General features: G+C 41.5%; 1 protein-coding gene across 1 annotated transcript in view; it reads left to right on the top strand.

The window, feature by feature from the left end:
* CPED1 (cadherin like and PC-esterase domain containing 1) overlaps nt 1-20,901 on the top strand; it is a 158,975-nt gene that overhangs the window by 53,557 nt on the left and 84,517 nt on the right. Inside the window, exons 6-9 of the mRNA XM_075724014.1 lie at nt 297-465; nt 15,871-16,013; nt 18,458-18,530; nt 20,133-20,300. Of these exons, the coding sequence (XP_075580129.1) occupies nt 297-465; nt 15,871-16,013; nt 18,458-18,530; nt 20,133-20,300 (553 nt within the window). The remainder of the gene's footprint in view (nt 1-296; nt 466-15,870; nt 16,014-18,457; nt 18,531-20,132; nt 20,301-20,901) is intronic.

The raw sequence follows: 20,901 nt of genomic DNA, 5'->3' as shown, positions 1-20,901 counted from the left end.
CAACATGCCCACAATGCATTTACCTATATGTACTCTCAAACATAACTCCCTCCTATGATAGTTACTTTCTATGTATGGAAATTCAGATTTTAAAATATACTGAAAGCAATAAAAAGACTTGATCTAAATCTTTGTTCCAGCCTGCTTGGTTTCATCTACTGTGTTGTTTAACTTGGGGGGAAAAAAGGCTAATTTCCTATTTCCACTAATTTCACTGTTTCACTATTTTCTTACAGCTCATTTTCCTCATTTGCAAAAGCAGTTAATTAATGCTATGTATTGTTATTACTTTCCAGGAATCAGGTATCGGCTTCACCAGACCACAAGGACATCCTTAAAGCTCAAGACTTTTCTGTCATCATTAAAGCATATGTGCTTGTGACATCCTTAACACCTCTGCGGGCATTCATTCATTCAACCGCCACTGTCTGGCACCCACCCAAGAAGAAGCACTTTTCCGTAAAGGTAGAACATTTCATTTCCTAATTCTTTCAGGCAAAGTACAGAGACAGAAAACCTGATAATATCTTTCTTCTCTCTCACCCCTTCTTTATTTGCAGTCTCCAGCTGACACGTGAATATTCTCCTAATGTACAGCTTTCATTTCTCAGAATGAGTGGAGTTTGATTCATGGAGGGAAGAGTTGCCCTGTGGCAGTGGGGGTTATGAAGGGCCCTGGGATTTGCTTTCTTCAGAGCCCATTTTTATTGGTGACATTTGACAGCAGTTGCAGGGTTTTCTCTGAAGCACAGCAGTGGGGGTGCTGTCATGCACTAACGTCTTTTGCCCGGATATTGACACTGTTGTAAAAAAGGAAAGTAAATGTTTAAAGTGGTTTGTTTAGATTTCTTTTTTAGGTGCAGTAAAAAAGAATGGAGGAGCGTCAGGGCACTTCTAAATAAGGGAAAGGAAGTATACCATGAAGAAGGTGGGCCTCCTATGGTGTCTAGGTTTTATGAAGAAGGATGTTTCACATGTGCCTTAACTGGATTAACTCTGGACATCTCCAAGTGCCTGGAGAGACCCATCTCTCTCCTCGTCTAGTTTGCTCAGCAGCCCTATGGGTTTCCAAACATGCCTTCTCATTCCTTTGTCCTTTCAGTAAGGAACTGTGCTTGCAACATGGCAGCTCTTCATGAAGGAACTACAGTTCTGCAGCTGCTCCTTTTCTTTTGAAGGAATAAGGTCACAAAGTACCAGTGACTTCTTGAGGTCACATAGATCAGCTCCTGAAGCAGCCATCTGAGGATGAGTGCACTTTGCCAATATAGCCCTCTTGGGGTAGGAGCAGGTCTTGGCTTTGGATCAGTCTGAGTGTTGTGATGTCACTGTCCGGACTCTCAATGATGCCAGCCATTTGGTATGTTCTACAATTTAACTCTCTCATATTTAAGTGCCTAGTCTAAGCTCATTATCTAATTCTAGTTATTGGAGAAACAGACACCTCTAGAGAACAAATCATCCCACCCAATTTAGACGCTAATTTTGGAATGAGATGATTTTCCTGCTAAAAGTGTCTGCTTCCTTCCATGGGCTGACATTCTTAGAGAACGTGCCAAATTCTAGATTGCCAAAATTAGGTGAGATGAACTGACTTTCTTTAGCATCTTGGAAGCTATGGAAGCCCATGGAGGTCTATTATTTTGCCATCTATTTTCTTCTATTTAGATTTAGGAAGACTAATGGTCACTCACTTTCAAACCTTGGGGTTCAGTTTTGTTTTATGTTTATTAAAGTAGCACCATGTTCAGAAGCACCACTATCACAGCTGAAGTAGAGACTACTTTAAAGGCTAGGAGTCATTAGTAATTGTGATATGGCTCTGTAAAATAACTCCCACTGAGGGACTTCTGCTGAACAGGGTGCCAGCCACCATTTGCAGAGTACTCTGACAGCTGAAGAAGCAATAAAAATGATAGATAAAAGCAGCAGCACATCTACAGTAGTTCCAATCTGGCTACTGCTGCTGTAGTGTTATATCTTCCACAGCTTTAGGCAGACTTGTCAAAATGGAAAGAAATAAACAAAAAATAGGCACCAGAGAAAGCACATTTGTAGGGATGTAGAGATTGAAATGCAAATTAACAAAATGATGGAAAGTGGGGTGCATAAGACTGTCTCTCAGCATAAACAGTGTGCCCTATAAAGAACCTGGGAGGAGTCAGGGAGTCTCCAGGAGAAGTGAGACACTGGGAATTCATGGAGTGGTCAGAGACCACTACTGGGAGAATCATAGAGAGGCTTCTGTGCTTGGTGCAGAGGCATCAGGCAGGAGATCATCAGTCAGAAAACAATTCTTGGGAGAAGGTTTGAATTCAATCGTTGATATCCTTTGGGATGAGATTACATCAAGTTTCTCATAAACATCATGGAGCTGTCACTTGTTGCCAGTGGGACGTACAATGCCAGCAGAGTGATCTCCTCTCCCAGCGTAGCCAGTGGTGCTATGCTTATTTCTACCAGCCAAGGAACCTGATCCAGAAAGCTCCTAAGCTTTCAGTTTCTTCCAACTCTATTATGTAGGAAAGAAAAGTGTTTGTTATGTTGTGAAGATCTACCCTGTCAATAGTCAATAATGACAGAAAAGATCTCTAAGACCTGTTCTTCTGCTGATTGACAGAATACTCATCAGTGTCACTGGGGACTGAACATGCCTATAGAGGAGACTTAGGTCTGGCAAAAATTGCTGGTGTTTGACATGGTTTTCCCCAAGAGCAGTTGACAGATTTTTTTTTTTTAAATGAACAGATGAGAATAATTTTAATCTGCTGCATTGCCATCATAGATGTGCTGCTTTCAGTAATGTTGCACAATAATTAAGAGGCCTCCTCAGTGTATATAGGCCTCTGCTAAGCAAATTTTCTCATACCAGTATAACTAAACTATTATTGATGAGAAATTGATCCATAAATGTGGTTAGCTTAGTTACAACATTACTATCACAAACTCAGTATGTTAAGTTTAAAATTTGATCCCCTATGTAGAATAACCCTTTAAGGTTGCTAGAAGTAACCAGAATGTGGTATATATGGAGGAGAGATTTTTAAGAAGACTGGAGATGGGGTACCAGATGATATCAAATGATTAAGAGAAACTGTAAAGAAAACACAGAAGTTTAATGAATTAAATAATACTTCATTCCCCACTGCTTCTTTGTTAGTAAACCATTATAAATTATGTTTACAACTCAGATTTACTTATCCTAATCATAGTGGCACAGCTTCAGAATCACTCCTTGAATAAGCATTGGCCAAATGGCAGTTCAGGAAGAGTTCAAGTGTGTTTTGCTCACCAGCTGCCAGGTTTTCTCTGGATTATACATATTTTAGTATCTCAGTTCAGAAAGCAAAGGCAGCTAAATGCTGCACTGGCATGAGGATTTTGTGTAGTCAGGGAGTGGCAAAAGTGTGACTCTGCATTTGGGCCCTGGTTGGGAAGATGCAGGAGATGCAGGGGAGAGAATAGCTTTCTGGCACACAAATGTTTTGATATGAGACTTGCTTAATAACCTTATTTCCTTGAGCAAATTTGGAAACCTGTGCTTTGAAAAATTAATAAAATAGAAGCTTTCTATTTTGCATATGGTACCAATTAAGGAATGGGTCTCTGTCAAGGTATGCAATAATTCCCTTCATGTTAATCAACATTATGCCTGTGTATTGAGCAGAAGGCTGCCCCCTGAATAATTTTGTGTTTCATAGAAGCTGGTGTGCAAAACAGTCATTTATGATTAATTATCTCAAGGTTTAACACACAGTGAAGTGCTTCCTTTGCCCTGCCATTAACCTTTCCCAGCCTGGTCCCAGTTCTTAATGAAGGGATGTGCTTTTGTAGACTTTAGTGGTGCCACGTCCTGCGTCACCTGGGAAGGCTCTTCTGTGCTGTCAGCAGCTTTGCACGGCCCCCGCTCTGGCTCACCATCCCTTCGCTCATCCAAAATAGACAGTCAGGTGTCTCCTGGATTTGAATTCCTTGACTGGTGTACTTGCATAACTGGTTACTTGCATAACCCTCGATACCCTCAGTTGAAACTATGCTCTTAAGTGATTTTCCAGCTGTGCAGTGAAGTAAATACAATTTATTAAAGTAGTTTGCTGTTAACTTGCTGTGGTATATATTGCTGAAATTCTCTCTCTCTGTATAAAGCATTTGGAAACTTGACTAAAGAAAAATATTTTTTATACTTAACATACATGCAAATAAAACTGGACCGTTACCTACCCAGGAAATACATATTTTAATATGACGTGGAGGTCTGGCTTAGGGCCGAACACTGTGACAATTAGGTTGCAGCATTGCCCTCAAGTGGCCAATTTTGATACTACTTCAAGTAATACCCACAGACACTTAATGTGAAACAGAATGCAAACATACACGCAGATAAAGAGCAAAATACTTAGAAACAGCAGAAAGGCTCAGGACTTTTCCCCTTTGTTTTATTTTTGAATTCCATATTCTTGCCCTGTCACTTAGCGGGAGCAAATAGGAAAAAAAATTACCATCAACTCTTAATCAATTAGATTGCAGGGTTATTTGGGCATAAAATTAAATTTGTTCATTAGGTTCTGTAAGAACTTAGCATATACATTTTACTGTTCTTGGAAGTAGCCTGTGTAGACAATCAAATGCTCTAATGCTCCCCTTCCTGGGAGACTAAGCGTAACATAAATGCCATCTCTGTTTTCTGTCCTCATAGCATCCAGAGCCCTATAATTTCTCTTTTCACTGATATAAGAACGAAAAGTCTGTCTGGACTGGGGGAGATCAAAGGCATACTTAGTCTCACATTCTGTTTCTGGCAACAACCAGACAAGAATGCATCATGAAACTGTGTAACAAGACAAGCACAAAGTGGTACTCATCCTTAGGCAGACTATAGCTATTTCTGGTAATGTGCAAGGTAAGACACACAAAATTGGAAGTGGAATATATCTGTCCCACCTGTGTCCCCTCACAACTTCTTGTGCACCCCCAGCCTACTCACTAGTGGGGTGGTGTGAGAAGCAGAAAAGACCTTGACTCTGTGTAAGTGCTGCTCAGCAGTAAGTGAAACTTCCCTTTATTATCAACACTGTTTTCAGCACAAAGCCAAAACATAGCCCCATACTAGCTACTACAAAGAAAATTAACTCTACCCCAGCCAAAACCGTCACATTCTTCACCCCTTATTCCATACCATTTACATCATGCTCAGGTCCCACACTATCCAACACTTTCTCATTACCCACCACCCCCTTTCCCATCCTTTGATACAATACACAGATATCATTCCCTTAGTCTATGGACCACCCCTGTAAAATGTCTGTAAAACATCCACAAATGTCCACAAAACGTCTACTGAGTTCATTTAGTCCATGACTTTGGGCTCCATCTGTTATGGTGGTCACTCAAGACAGCAGAGGTGGTGTGTTGCGTGGTGTTACTGGGCATCAAAGCCAGCCCAGATCGGGTCACTGCTGCACCTGCACTGCTTCTTCATTGGTTCAGGTGGTTCCTGCTATAGCAATTCCTACAACGCAACTCAGATCATGGGTTACAACAGTTTAAAGGTATATCCATTACAATCTCCGTCTCTGGTCCCTTTGGGCCAGGTTATAGCGTTTAACATTGCAATGAACTCCTCCCCTTGCTCCTAGACTGACTAGCAACAAGGGGTTCTTGCTATAGTGATTCCCATAACGTGCAACTCAAATCCCAGGTTACAACAATTTGAAAGGTATTTCCATTACAATCTCCACCCCTAGTCTCTTTGGACCAAACCATCAGGTTTAACATTGCAATGAACTCCTCCCTTTGCCCTTGCTCCAGCTTGGACTTATCCACAGACTGCAGTCCAGTAGGGGTGTACCTGCTCCAAGTGGAGCCTTAACTATGAGCCACAGTCTCCTCAGGGGTATACCTGCTGCAGCATAGACTTATCCACAGCCACAGTTGCTTTGAGGTGCACCTGTTCCAGCGTGGCCTTACCCACAGCCACAGTCCCTTCAGAAGTAAACCTGCTCCAACTTGGCCTTACTCATGGCTGCAGTCCCTCCAGGGGTGTACCTGCTCTGTCCTGGGCTTATCCATGGCCACACGCTTTGAGGTGCTCCAGCATGACCTCATGCACAGCCACTGATGCCTCAAGGTGTACCTGCTGCGGCATGGACTTACCCACAGCCACAGATGCTTCGAGGTGTAGCTGCTGTGGCGTGGACTCATCCATGGCCGCAGACACTTCGGGGTGTCCTGCTCCTGCGTGGACGCATCCACAGGTCACAGTCCCTTTGACTCGAGTTCACACTGGAGTTCCAGCCTCTCCAGTACAGCAGCACAGAAACAGTAATAACAGCTATAAATTTGATCTAGCACATTCCAATAAAATCTGTTGTTACCTTGAACCCTTCAAACCCCATGCTGGGTACCAAAAGGACTGTCATGGTTTAACCCCAGCCAGCAACTCAGCACCACACAGCTGCTTGCTCACTCCCCTGGGTGGGATGGGGGACAGAATCGGAAGAGTAAAAGTGTTCTAGAAAACTCATGGGTTGAGATAAAGACAGTTTAATAGGCAGAGCAAAAGCTGTGCGCACAAGCAAAGCAAAACAAGGAATCGATTCACTGCTTCCCATCGGCAGGCAGGTGTTCAGCCATCTCCAGCAAAGCAGGGCTCCATCACGCGTAACGGTTACTTGGGAAGACAAACACCATCACTCTGAACGTCCCCCCCTTCCTTCTTCTTCCCTCAGCTTTATATGCTGAGCATGATGTCATATGGTATGGCATATCCCTTTGGTCAGCTGGGGTCAGCTGTCCCAGCTGTGTCCCCTCCCAACTTCTTGTGCACCCCCAGCCTACTCGCTGGTGGGGTGGGGTGAGAAGCAGAAAAGGCCTTGACTCTGTGTAAGCACTGCTCAGCGATGACGAAAACATCCCTGTGTTATCAACACTGTTTCCAGCACAAATCCAAAACGTAGCCTCATACTAGCTTCTGTGAAGAAAATTAACTCTATCCCAGCCCAAACCAGCACAATATCTTTATGTTGATAAGCTCCAGTGGACTTTTATGACATGCAATTCTCTACTAGATTTTTTAATCCATTAATGATTTTGGTCTTCCCAATGTCTTGCAGCAGTGAGACTCTACAGATTATTTATGTGTTGCCTGAGAAAGAATATTTGTTTGCTTTAAAACTGCTACCTGATTACTTAATTTTGTATCTCTAATTCTTGTCTTAAGAGAAAAAATAAGCAATCTTTCCTTTACCTTCTCCATGTCTGTGCCAATTTGTCATGCAGTGCACAAATAAATTTAATATTCTTCCTGGAGTTCTTTTCTGCTCTTCTCATTATGAACATCCCAGTTTAGCTAGTAAGAGCTCTAGACTGATTATTCTTTATAACATGTGGATATGTCATAAGTAAGTCTTTGCACTGTTATCCAGGCCCTTAGCCCTCTACTTTTCTCCTGGAACACAGATCCTCTCCCTCTGGCTGTTCAATCCATGTAAGCATGCCCCTCTGCAGCTCCCAACTGCCCCAGACCTACTTCCCGTTATCCTGATTATTCTTCTCATCTTTTCCTTTTTGCTTTCTGGCTTCCCTTAGTCAAGCTGATCCACTTTTGCTTCTCACAGAGAGCTGGGAAATGCTGTTAGTAAATCACCTTTACTTTTCCACTAAGAAGTCAATGCTGGGTTGGGAAACTGTTCTTAGTTCGGTCTCAGTCAAAGGACCTAATTTAGTGGTTGCTGAAGCTAGTGAGCAGCTTTTTGTCTTTGGGCTTAGTTTAAGAGCAAGGATCTTTAGAGGAAACCTTTCTCAGATGGCCTTTTCTGCTCCATATAAATAGTTACAAAAGCGTTAAGGGACAAGAGGTTTTTTGTCCTGAGCTATTAAATAACATCTCTTTAAAAAATATTATGTAAAGAAAAAAATATACATAAGTGGGAAATTTACTGTAAAAAATAGCTGAATAATACCATGACTTCCCCCTTGATCAAGTGCCATGTCAGAGCTGCAGAGAAATGGCACATCGTAGCAATAAATCAGGGGTGGAATAAACAGACCTACCTGAAGCTAACACTATAAATTGATGATAAATTACTGTACTGTTTTTCCTGTGATATATTCTGGAACCATTGTTTTGATTATGGGTACATTTTTCTCCCGTTACATGTCTTATGACTTTTTCTATATGCTGTGATCAGTGGAGAGGTCTGCCTGTCCTAGCAGGCAATATAGGAAATAGCTTCATTGCAAAACATGTTTTTTCTGACCTCCTATATGGAATCAGTCTGTATTCTTGCAGACAACTTGGATGTTTAGATACCTCCATACACACAGTCAAAGAGATTCTTGTTTGTGTGTAAAAGAGTATTTTTGTATCTATGAACAACTACTTAAACCCAAAAGTATTTGGACTTGGTGAAGAAATTTCACCAAATATAGATCCAGTAAGAAGAATGAATGTACAAAAGTGAACTGAGAGTACAGAGCCTGTACTGAAAGTTATCAGAGATTGATTGAATTGATTCAAGTGAAAACATCTGCAGCTGTTTTCAAGGAGAGGCAATTACGTTAAGTCTTTTGAGACCCTGCAGATCCAATGATCAGAAAGACTGCAAAAGCTCCGATGCATAGTAGAACAATCTGGAGAGGACACCCTTCATTACTTCAAAAAGGGTCATTTCTTGAAATCAAAGGTCATGCTTTGGTTCCTCAGATGTAAACCTTGCTCTCAGATGTGATTCTGATCACTTTGTCTGCCACCTAGTTTTGAAAGATACAACTAGGAACCAACAAGGTCCTTTCAAAATCTATTCATACAAATCCTGTAAAGTGTGATGCAACAAATACCAAAATGTAAATCTCAAAATTACACTGAATTACTCAGTAGCCCCAATGGCCTCTTATCTTATATCTCCTTGCCTCTTGGGCAAGTTCAGAGCTCAGTTACACCTCCAAAGGTGAGATACTGTTGCAGGAAAAAATTGATGAGTTCACATTGTTTAATCAAAACCAGGGTAGAAGTGGCTAATTGATATTATGTAATTAACTGGCAACCAGTAATAATAATACACTCACTATCAATTTCAGTAACAAAACAGGTAAACCACGATACCATACACTTCAAAATTGTTAATAACCATTGCACATTTCTAAACATCTTTCTATCAATACCCCCTGAAGCTGTAGTCACACCCACCCGCTCACCCACATTTGCCCAGATCCTATCTCATAGGCAGCATGAGCTACAAACATAGCCCTCTCTCCTGGGATGCAGCTTTGCTTCTTGCGTGCACCTCTGCTTGGAGAAGTGGGGACTCCAGCTCTGCCTGGACCTGCACAGGACCTGTGCCCATCCTTACACCCCAGTATTCCCTGCAGTCTAGGCAGAAGCTGTGATGCCAGTGGGCTTACTTCTTGCAGTGCCTGACCGGTTTTGACTGCTGCTGTTTCCACCCCAAAGTTTCTCCCCCCTAACTGCAAATTTTCATGCTGCTTTTATATTATTTCCCAAGCTGACTCCTCCTTTGTTTCAAAAGTCACTTTGTAATTTCCTGATTACTGTTTAACCTCATTGGTGGTCACCTTCCTGTTTGTCATGATAAGTTTGGGACAAACATCCTTCCGGACAGTTTTGTTTATTCCAGGCACACAGGTTTTGTTGTCCGTGGGAGGGCTGTGTGAGCACTCCAGTGGTATATCTCCTACCTGTCTTTGGTGGTATCATTTAGATTCCCTGTACAGTCACTGGAGGAACAGAGCAGGTTTAGATTGCAATTAATGTCACTGTTTTGAGATGTCTACCTTAGGATGGCATAAATCATGCTCTTGAAGCGTCTGTGTTCTGCAGTGAGGTATAAAAGGAACCTAGACACTTAGCTCATACATCGACATAAGTCATGTAGTCTTGTAGGGTGGATTCCTCTACAGATTTTGACACCTGAGGGAATTGTCTTCATGTGAGCTGTGCCTCTGAACACCTATTACAATCAACAGAAAGCTAATCAATGCAGTGAAGGTAGGCATTTTAACTTTGCCTCTATTGCTATTCCTAAGGTTAATCAAGGAAAATCTTTCTCATCTTGTCAGGAGGGAAGACTGTGCTAGGACTGAGCTAGAAGCCAGTCCCAGAAGCGTTGCTACAGGGGTTTTTTTATTACAGTAAAATTAATTACATCTTCTGTGGAGTGTTGGTATACAACACCCAGTGCACGCAGTGTCTGGCTGTGTCTGCTGCTCAATGCACTCTGAACAGGCCCCTTAAAATAAGAGGTGAAGGTAGAAGGGGCTGGGAGATGGATGCCTAAATCAGTTTATACCCTTTCGCAGGGAAATACTCAGCTAGCTGCCCCAGGCTGCCCCAGCATCTCTCCTAAGAAATTCATTTGCAGGCAAATTGCCAGAGGAAGATCTTCACAAGGGGATTACCTCAGTCACCACGGCATCCAGCCCTGTGGATGGCGCACACTCTTCCACTCTCCTTGGGTGTCCATGAGTCTGTGCCTGAACCTTGCAAACCAGAATTCCTTTGTCAATTAAATTGCATTTTTTCAGTGTGTCAGGCCTTTAACTGATGGTTCAGCGTATTTTTGAGGAGACAAAGGGATCCATGTCACTGAGATCATAAACCTTATTTTAATGACTGCAGATTTTAAAAAGTGGATGTCAAAAGCAGGTAGAGAAAGAGCATTGTAAAATTAATATTGTTAGCCAAATCTTTTTTTTCCAATGGCTTATCCTAAAGCAAAAGTAGTTATCAGTGAGCAAAAGGTCAATGAGTTAAAATTAATTTTAAGAATATTTTTAGTTCATTCTTCCTTTAGAGAAAATGTGTGCTTGATCCATGTAATGTGACCTGGAGTACTGCATCCAGCTTGGGAGCCCTTAGCACAAGAAGGACATGGACCTGTTGGAGTGGGTCCAGAAGAGGGCCACAAAAATGATTCGAGGGCTGGAGCACCTCTCCTACAAGGACAAGCTGAGAGAGCTGGGGTTGTTCAGCCTGGAGGAGAGAAGGCTGCGGGGAGACCTTATTGCAGCCTTTCAGTACTTAAAGGGGGCCTATAGGAATGGTGGGGGCGATCTTTTTAGCAAGGCCTGTTGTGACAGGACAAGGAGTAATGGTTTTAAACTAAAGAAGAATAGATTTAGACTAGACACAAGGAAGAAATTTTTTACAATGAGGGTGGTGAAGCACTGGAACAGAGAGGTAGTGGAGGCTCCATCCCTGGCAACACTCAAGGTCAGGTTGGACAGGGCTCTGAGCAACCTGATCTGGTTAAAGCTGTCCCTGCTCACTGCAGGGGGGTTGGGCTAGATGACCTCTAAAGGTCCCTTCCAACCCAAAGCATTCTGTGATTCTATGGTTCTATGATTCTATGACTGCATTTACATACGTTCTGAAAGGCATTACATAAATATGTGGAACATACCCCCAACTGTATGCATCCGGCATGTGGATAAATGTCTTCAAGCTCCTGAGAAGTCTTGCGATTCTTTATACAATGGTGTCATTGTACAAAATATTTGTGTATGTCTGCATTAAGTTTTATAGCCTACTAAAATTTAATCCTTATTCCTCTGCTTAAAAATTTGCCAGCCAGAGGTCAGCTTTCTCCCAGACTAAATTCCTGTGATTGTCACCAGGTTTTCCCATTCTGTCCTCTTTTTTCCCATTCATTGCTGGTTTTAATCACATTCAACTAATAATGAGATTGAATATTTCTGGACAGGTAGTCTGTTTCCTCTGAAGGTGGAAGAACAAGCATCAGTGGTGATCATCTGAACTAACCTTCAACTCAGTGACTTTAATATTTTGCAGTTGAACATAGATATTTATAGATCTTTGTTGGGCACACTCAGAAGAACCTGAGGTTGCCACAGGTTTTCACACTTTACCACCCCTAATCCATATACTCTACATTTTCCCTACCAGTTGCTGAGAATCCTGTAGAATCTGTAGGAGTCAAACATAACCTGAACTGGTTTAAATAGGATTTTTTTCATGAATTGGAATTTAATCTCAAGTATTCATCTCTTGACTCTATTGGTCCCGAAACAGACTGACTAAATATTTATTTTCAGTGTTTGGCTTAGAATAAACATTGTCCTAAAACCTGATATCCCCTAATGAGGACCTGTTGAGTACTGTTTCTTTTCTAGTCTGGCTAAGGAGGGCTGTAGCTAAAATGCAGTTCCTTGGAGAAGCCAGTTTTATTTTAATGCTTGTAGTGTTGGAAACAGCTTGCTATTATGTCCAGCAGCATGCTGTGAGTGCAAATAGGGCATATCAGCCTGGTTTTCATAAATTCTGACTAGAAATACATGAATTGTGTATCCTTTGTGTTGAGGTGCTTAGGGATTGATTTATGGTGAGGAGCAAATGAGCTAATGGGACTTTTTCTGTCCTGCTTTCCCTTCCTTCTGATAATCCCCACCTCTCCTTGGAATATTCTGCAACTCCTTAAGTTCCCTGTGCAGCAAAACAACACAGCTTCTCACTTAGCCCCTCAATACCCACTGCAAACTTAGGAAATTAGGTGCAAGCAAGTGTAGCAAAAATGTGAGTGATGTACATTATCTGGCAGAGATGCTGGAAATAGTTGTCAAAGTCAGCTGAAGAACCACCACGTAGTCCCACCTTGGTGAGATGAGTCTTCATTTTAAATTTTTTATTTCACATGAACAGTTTAATTAACTAGTTTTGGCCTGAACAAGGAACTGAAATGGGACAATTTCACTCAGACATGAATCTAAATCAGAACTAATTTGAAAAATGTGCAGCTTCTTGTTCTTAATCTTTGTTCTACTCTGTGGGAGAAACACAGCTTTGGTGATCTTAGACTTTGGGAAACACAGACTCCCTCTCAGCCTGTTGTGGCAATGAAATGGAGTGTGATCGGAGGATTTGCATAATCTCTTTCTAAATAGCAGTTCTGGGGCTCTTTTGCCCTAGAGGCTCATGGAATTGCAGTACACATGGAAAACATTCTACAGCATAAGAATACAGTGTGATGTAATTCAAGATTTCAACATGATGCGAATATCCAAAGGGCAGAGTTGAGGCTATATGTGCAACCTTTACTTTGCAGTTTCCGGGCAGTCAGAGGTTTAATTTTATAGCTTTAGTCATATATACTGTTGTCATTTTTTTCCTACTGGCATTTCATATAGCTTTATCAGAAACAGGAGAAAGAGTCCCAGGCATTGCAAACCTTCAGCCTAGATGTGTGCATGGGGCACATTTCTTTTAGACAGTAAAGTTTTGGAAGGGAACCACTTGTTAGAATAAAACCAGAGGTAGTAAGAACAGGAAGACAGGCAAACCAACTTCCTACCCACCAGTTATTTACCAGCACAACAGAATGGAGTTACTGAAATTGAAGAGAGCAAAAAGCAAAGGAGGATCAGCATTAGCTGCATACTCGAGTATTTCCCACAGCTGGCTGTAGGCAATGATACAGTATTTTTTTAAAGGAAAGTGGAAGATACATTTAACTGCAATGTGCTGCCTGAAGAAACGGAAAGCCATTCATCCATGCCAATGCAGATTAGTGTGCTTGGCAGTATTCGTGCTCACAAGGGGAGACTCCAACACTGTCTAGAAAATTCTGTGGACTAGAGTGCACAGAAGTATGTTGTAAGGAGATCTGGTGTCAGCACAGTGAATGCATCATAATGCATCACCAGTAACTAGCGGTGTACCCCAGGGGTCCCTACTGGGTCCAGTCCTGTTCAACATCTTTAAACATCTGGGTGATGGGACAGAGTGTACCCTCTAAATGACACAAAACCAGGAGGAGTGGATGATACACCAGAAGGCTGTGCTGCCATCCAGAGGGACCTCAAAGGGCTGGAAAAATGGGCTGATGGGAACCTTATGGAGTTCAACAAGAGGAAGTGCAAAGTCCTGCACCTGGGGAACAACCACCCCATGTGCCAGTACATGCTGGGGGCTGACCAGTTGGAAAGCAGCTTTGCAGAAAAGGACCTGGGGGTCCTGGTGGACACCAAGTTGACCATGAGCCAGCAATGTGCCCTTGTGGCAAAGAAGGCAAATGGTATCCTGGGCTGCCTTAGAAGGAGTATTGCCAGCAGGTCAAGGGAAGTGACCCTTGTCCTCTATTCAGCACTGGCAATGCCATGCCTGGAGTGCTATGTCCAGTCCTGGACTCCCAGTACAAGAGGGATGTGGAGCTACTGGACAGAGTCCAGCAAAGGGCTACTAAAATTATTAGGGGTCTGGAACATCTCACATGTGAGGAAAGGCTGAGAGAGCTGGGACTGTTTAGCCTGGAGAAGAGAAGGCTCAGGGGGTTCTCATCAATGTGTACGAATATGTCAATGGAGGCTGTAAAGAAGACAGAGCGAGGCTCTTTTCAGTGGTACCCAGCGTCAGGACAAGAGGCAATGGGCACAAATTGAAGGACAGGAGGTTCTGTCTGAACATCAGGAAACACTTTTTTGCTGTGAGGGTGACTGAGCACTGGCACAGGTTGCCCAGGATGGTTGTGGAGTCTCCATCCTTGGAGACATTCAAAAGCTGGCTGGACATAGTCCTGTGTAACTGGCTCTAGGTACTCTAGGTAGCCCTGTTTGAACAGGGATTTGGACAAGATGACCTCTAGAGGTCCCTGCCAAACCAAACCATTCTGTGTTTCTGTGATTCTGTGATCATGCTTTAGACCCAAAATATCACATTAAGCCTTATTACAGACTTCTGTTAAAGGACAAGCTTTGGTAATCCATCTGCAATGAATACTTGATCATGAGTGTAGTCAAAGGCAGCTAGAGAAGTGCTAACCACATCAGTCCCCAATGGGGTTGTCTACAGAAGCCTGCGTGCTTCAGTCATGTTACCCTAGTGGGTCATGTAGGATAGGTGATCATAGAAAATATATAATTGCATATCTAAGTCAATTTAATAGACAAATTCCTTAAAATAATCACTTTGGGTTTTGGGTTTTGTTTTTTTTTTCTTTTCTGAATATCAGTACAAAACAGGTTCTGTATATACTTTATGTGCTTTATCTCTGAAGACAGTACTTTTATACTATATAAATGTATCTAGTAATATAGTCCTACTAAATTAACAGTTTTACACAGTCCAGACATGAATTGGGTTCTGTGCAGTGTGATAATGTGGTTCAAAGGCAGCCCCTTTCTTAGCACAAAGGACTCATGAAACAAAACCTGCCTGTGTCCCACTGTTCACTGGGGCTCTGTGTTGCTCCAGTTCTGTTTTGCTGAATCACTGTCTGAAGTGATGAGACGGGAGAATTCTCATGAGTGATGAGAGAAACCGAGAGGACAGTGTTACGTAGGCCAGAGAATATACCACTGGGAAGATTCATGAGCCTAAAATCCTCAGGATGTGCAAGAGTCCAGTCAAAACTCAGGCTGTGGTGGCTGATCATTTTTTCAACATCTCTTCTCTATGTTCTATTTAAAGCTTGTTAACCTGGGGTAAGGATTCGTAGTCAAGGTCAAGTGGGATAGCCCTTGGCCCAGTATGTTAGCAAAAGGATTTTACTTTGAGTGTGCTATTAACAACTGCTGAAGAAATAAGTGTTTGTGGTTTCTGTTGTCTAGAACCAGTTGACAACAAAAGGTTTTGTCAAAGTAAGCTTAGATTGTAAGCAATATTTTTTCAAACCATTAATACAGAGTTTGTTTCTGATATACTTACTTGCAAAAAACCAGTCCTTCTCTACTTCTACTAGTATGCTGCATGAAGCTTTTCATGCCTCTTTATTGTGCAAATGAATAAGAACTGAAGTTTACATTCTAAGGCAATTTTTACTTCTACCAGCCTTTTAATTTATGATCATAAGCATTGATTTACTGTAAATGTTAAAAAAATATGTGTAATGTCTTTCACAGCTGCAAAGGTTTTTTGAAATATTCTTCAGAAGCAGTTCTCCCCAGCAAGCCTTCAACAACATGAAGGAAGCTATAAGCAAACTTCTACTTATAACCGAGGTCTTCAGTGAATCATCTGCCTCAGGACCAAATTCTTTCAGTCAGTAAGTGACTTGCAGTGGTCATTGCTATGCTGTTGCCAAGATAGCTCCTTATAACAGAACAAAAATTGTAGAGGATAAGTGACTCCTAAAATAACAAAAGCCCCTCTATTTCGTACTTCCTTATAGAACAGAGTGAGGATGTGCTGCATTTAGGGAGTAGAACTCTTCAATACCCACAGTGTTTCTAGTTTGCAAAAAGGTTATGATTAATACCTAGGATCAGATGCTGTGTTCTGTGGTGGGTTGACCCTGGCTGGATGCCAAGTGCCCAAAAGTACCAAAGCCACTCTATCACTCCCCTTCTCAACTGGACAGGGGAGACAAAATATAATGAAAAAGCTCGTGGGTCGAGATAAGGACAGAGAGATCACTCAGTAATTACTGTCATGGGCAAAACAGACTCGACTTGGGGAAAATCAGTTTAGTTTATTGCCAATCAAAACTGAGTAGGGTAATGAGAAATAAAACAAAATCTTAAAACATCTTTCCCCCACCCTCCCCTTCTTCCCAGGCTCAACTTCACTCCTGATTTTCTCTACCTCCTCCCCCTAAGCGGTGCAGGGGGATGGGGAATGGGGGTTGCAGTCAGTTCACATGTTGTCTCTGCTGCTCCTCCCTCCTCAGGGGAGGACTCCTCACACTCTTCCCCTGCTCCAACGTCTCCCCTGTCTCCCATGGGAGACAGTCCTCCAGGAACTTCTCCAATGTGGGTCCTTCCCACAGGCTACAGTTCTTCAGGAACTGCTCCAGCGTGGGTCCCTTCCATGGGGTGCAGTCCTTCAGGAGCAGACTGCTCCAGCGTGGGTGCCCCACAGGGTCACAAGTCCTGCCAGCAAACCTGCTCCAGCGTGGGCTCCTCTCTCCATGGGTCCACAGGTCCTGCCAGGAGCCTGCTCCAGCGTGGGCTTCCCACGGGGTCACAGCCTCCTTCGGGCACATCCACGTACTCCAGCGTGGGGTCCTCCCTGGGCTGCAGGTGGATATCTGCTCCACCGCTAACCCCCATGGGCTGCAGGGACACAGCTGCCTCACCATGGTCCTCACCACGGGCTGCAGGGGAATCTCTGCTGCGGTGCCTGGAGCACCTCCTGCCCCTCCTTCTTCACTGACCTTGGTGTCTGCAGAGTCCTTCCTCTCACATATTCTCACTCCTCACTCCAGCTGCAGTTTGTGTCCTGCTGTTTGGGTTTTTTTTTTCCCCCTTCTTAAATACCTTATCCCAGAGACGGTACCACCGTCACTGATTGGCTTGGCCTTGGCCAGCAGCGGATCCACCTTGGAGCTGGCTGGCATTGGCTCTATCGGACATAGGGGAAGCTTCTAGCAGCTTCTCACAGAAGCCACTCCCGCAGTCCGCCCACTACCAAAACCTTGCCACGCAAACCCAGTACAGTTCTGATGAAGTGTTTCAGGCAGTACAAATGAACAGAAATCACTCACAAATGGGCTAGTCCCAACATATAGAAAGGTGTATTTCCCTTCAGTGAGACCTCTGTCATATGTCAAATATTTAGAGTAGCCCACATGGTTCAGAGCTGGCTGCAGCAGGCAATCTGAACAAGAGAGACTGTAGAATACTTTGTGAAATGTACCTTATGAAATATACCTAGGCAACAACAGTGACTTTTCTGTGGGTGTTAAATCATTGTAATCACTTCTATTTGAGTGTTACAGTTCTTACACATAAATCAACATTTATTATGTAATATTTTTATTAATTAAAATTAATATTTGTTCTATATGTTATGTCACATCCCTAACATTTTTATGGTAAATAGCAAATAAGTTACTATTAATTACATTTATAAAGCTATTTGAGCACCCAGGTGTTTTAGTAGCAGTAATATAAAGCTCATTATTTGACTTATGCAAGTTGGGAATAAAGCTTACATTGTGAGTGCAAAGGGTAGCAAGTATGGGAGTGTAACAGGGATGGAGCTATTTTGACAGTGGTCCAAACTCTAACATTTTTTTTACCCATGGGATGGATATCTCTTGTCTGTGTAACCCAAGAGTTGCTCAGAGCTCCTGGCCCACGCTTTCAAACATCCCCATAGCTGCCGCACAACTCTTTGGCTTGAATGAGCCCAGAGAGTTTCACCATCTATTGCCCTCCAAATGTCTTCAAAGCTTCTGCAGGACCTCATTCTCATCAAAAAGCATTTCCTCCTCCAGTGTAGTTCACCTTCCTCACTGGTTTAAAAGTCAGCCATATAAATACACTTTAATATAGCACTGATTTCATGAGCTCACAATCTGACTCTATGTTTAATGCTGCTGGCTCTTAGAAATTTTATTTAGTCTGTATCACATGCTTTCTCTTGACCTATGTGTGTATGTTCTTGTGTATGTTCTCTGGACCTCTGTGTGTATGTCACTGTAGTATATATTTCACAACAGTACCTAACCTCACTGAATCTGATTCCTGTTATATTGTATTTCAGATGCAGACAATGTTTTCAAATGCTAACCTTTGACATTGGATTCGGCACCTCCATATACCCAGTAGTTCTTGAGGTGAGAAAATTACACAAATTATTGCTTGACCCAAAAAAATTAAACCAAAAAAGAACACAGCAGGGAACCCTCTCTGACAGTTGCCCTCAAACCTCTGAGAAATGTCCAAGTCCATTAATATGAATTTTGCCCAACAGTGGGGAGTTGCTGTGGGAGAAAGCAGTTCCTAAGGGACAGAATTCTTGTGATGAAGTTCACCACATCATTGAAGAGTGCAGACTTTTCATTTTTTAGCATTACAGGATTATCACCCCAACTGAATATCACTAAACAAAATCCATAGTAAGCATTGCATGCAAGTAGAGTTAGGTATTAACTGTGCCAGAACAAAGAGGAAGAGAGGAAGTTAAAATATCACAACTGGCTTTTAATACAAGTTAAAGCTCTCTATGAATTGCATCGTACTTCTTCAATTCATCATCTGCTTTGACCTCCACTGTGCTGCCTTCTTCCTGGATGGTCCTCAAGGCCCTCAAAACCAGACAAATGTGACCCGTGGCATAAAATCCCTGTGCCAGTTTTGCACCACTTCTGCCTCAGAAAAACCTGGCCAGAAACAAAAATTGTACTGCTTTCCAGCTGCTTCTCATTACCCCTGTGTATACATATGAATATGTATATACCTAGGTATATAAAATTTTTGTCCATACTTATGATACACAAAAGGCAAAAAAAAAAATTAGTAAATATATCCTGGGAAATTACAGGACAACACTTCTAAAATTCATCCTCAGTTAAAATCTGTTCAAGTTTCTAGTAGCAACAGTGCAATCTCTCCATCCTTCACAAAACAAAGATCCTTTAAACACAAAGGAAAAATGGACATATGAAAGAAAGTTTGCACAATTTAAAAAATCCATGAAGACAATATCCTTAATTAGTCTGACAAGACTTGTTTAGCTAGTATAAGAAATGTGACACATCATAGCAATTTAATAATTGTATGCGAGGCTGTAAAAAAATTGTCCCAGGTGTTGGTTAAAAAACTAAACATAAAGCATAATGTCTACCTGCCTGTATAGTAGTCTTAACCATCAGCCAGAATCCATAAATGCACAGTAAATCACTAGGGTTTAATAGTTTCTTATGAAAATAAAAGTTACTCTAAAAAATAACGGTTGATAATTACTATGACATTTGACTTTGAATAGTATCCCTTGGAAACTGTAGTATGCACACACCCCATGCAGCCTGAAGTTATATTTGTGTTTATGCTAAAATATTAATTTATTCATATTTTATAAATGTAAGTTTATATATTGTAAAATTCATACCTTCATATGTAGTAACTCCTAAATACCTGAGAGAGTTGTGTTAACATATAAGCTGACATTTTATTTCTTTTATCAAATTTCAAATCAAACACACAAAAAAAGCTCACATGAGAATGCAATATTGTAGTCTATCCGCTGGAGGTCAGCAAACGTCGTGTGTGTAGTTCTGACAGAAAATGTGGTACAGTATTTGCTATATTATAATCCTGTCTGGTTTATTAGTGTTAATATGACTTTTTTTTATAAATAGTTCCAGTTTGGTATATGTGGTTATGAGAAGACTGGACTTGATATTCAAACTATAAAGTCTTACATTGTTTTCCAACAGGTGCACGAAAATTTTGACTTTCAAGATGAGGATGAATCAAATATTCAGGACCAAACTTTCAAAGAATTTCTTTTTGAAGATACTTTTAAATTCCTCTTATCTAATGAGTCCTCAACATCCAGTTTCACAGAAGCATTACAAAAAATATATGGATCAGCTGTGAGCAAGGTAGTTCATTCCACCTTTTTCTTATTATTAACTATTTGAAAATATTTCATTCTAAATTGTATGCCTTTCTGAAATTGTTGGGGCCAACTTATAGAATGAAGGATTTATTTAATCAAAACTATCTGTTACTGAATTCTGGGGAAGCCATGGATAAAACTGTAATTATATTGAACAATCAAATTTTCTTTAATAAAAATACCGCTCTCAAATTATATCATTCCCAAAGTACAGTACTTTAAAGATATATTTAAAACTTTAACAAAGTAATTTCCCCAACATTTTTTTAAATGGTCCTTTTTAATATACAAGTTTGTGTGTTTTCATAAACCTAGAACTGATTAACTCAAACAAGTAGATTCATGAGCATCAGAATTAAATTTTGTTTCCTACAACTTTGTGTCTTATTATGAGTGCAAGATCCAATTACAATTTTTTGCATTTATAGGGTCTGTATGAAGTTTACATCACTTGTGAAATCTATTTCTGACAAGCTGGGAACTCTTTTAGCAGTATTTCTCTCAGCCTGGGCACTGGTAAAGGGGCATTTCTGAGCAGCCCCCTGCTTGCAAGACTCGCAAGGACTACATTATCCTTGCAACTT

This window comes from Pelecanus crispus, chromosome 1 (genome assembly GCF_030463565.1).
Source record: "Pelecanus crispus isolate bPelCri1 chromosome 1, bPelCri1.pri, whole genome shotgun sequence".
Taxonomy (NCBI): domain Eukaryota; kingdom Metazoa; phylum Chordata; class Aves; order Pelecaniformes; family Pelecanidae; genus Pelecanus; species Pelecanus crispus.
Note: the sequence above shows the minus strand (reverse complement) of the source record. Positions and strands in the feature narration are given on the sequence as shown.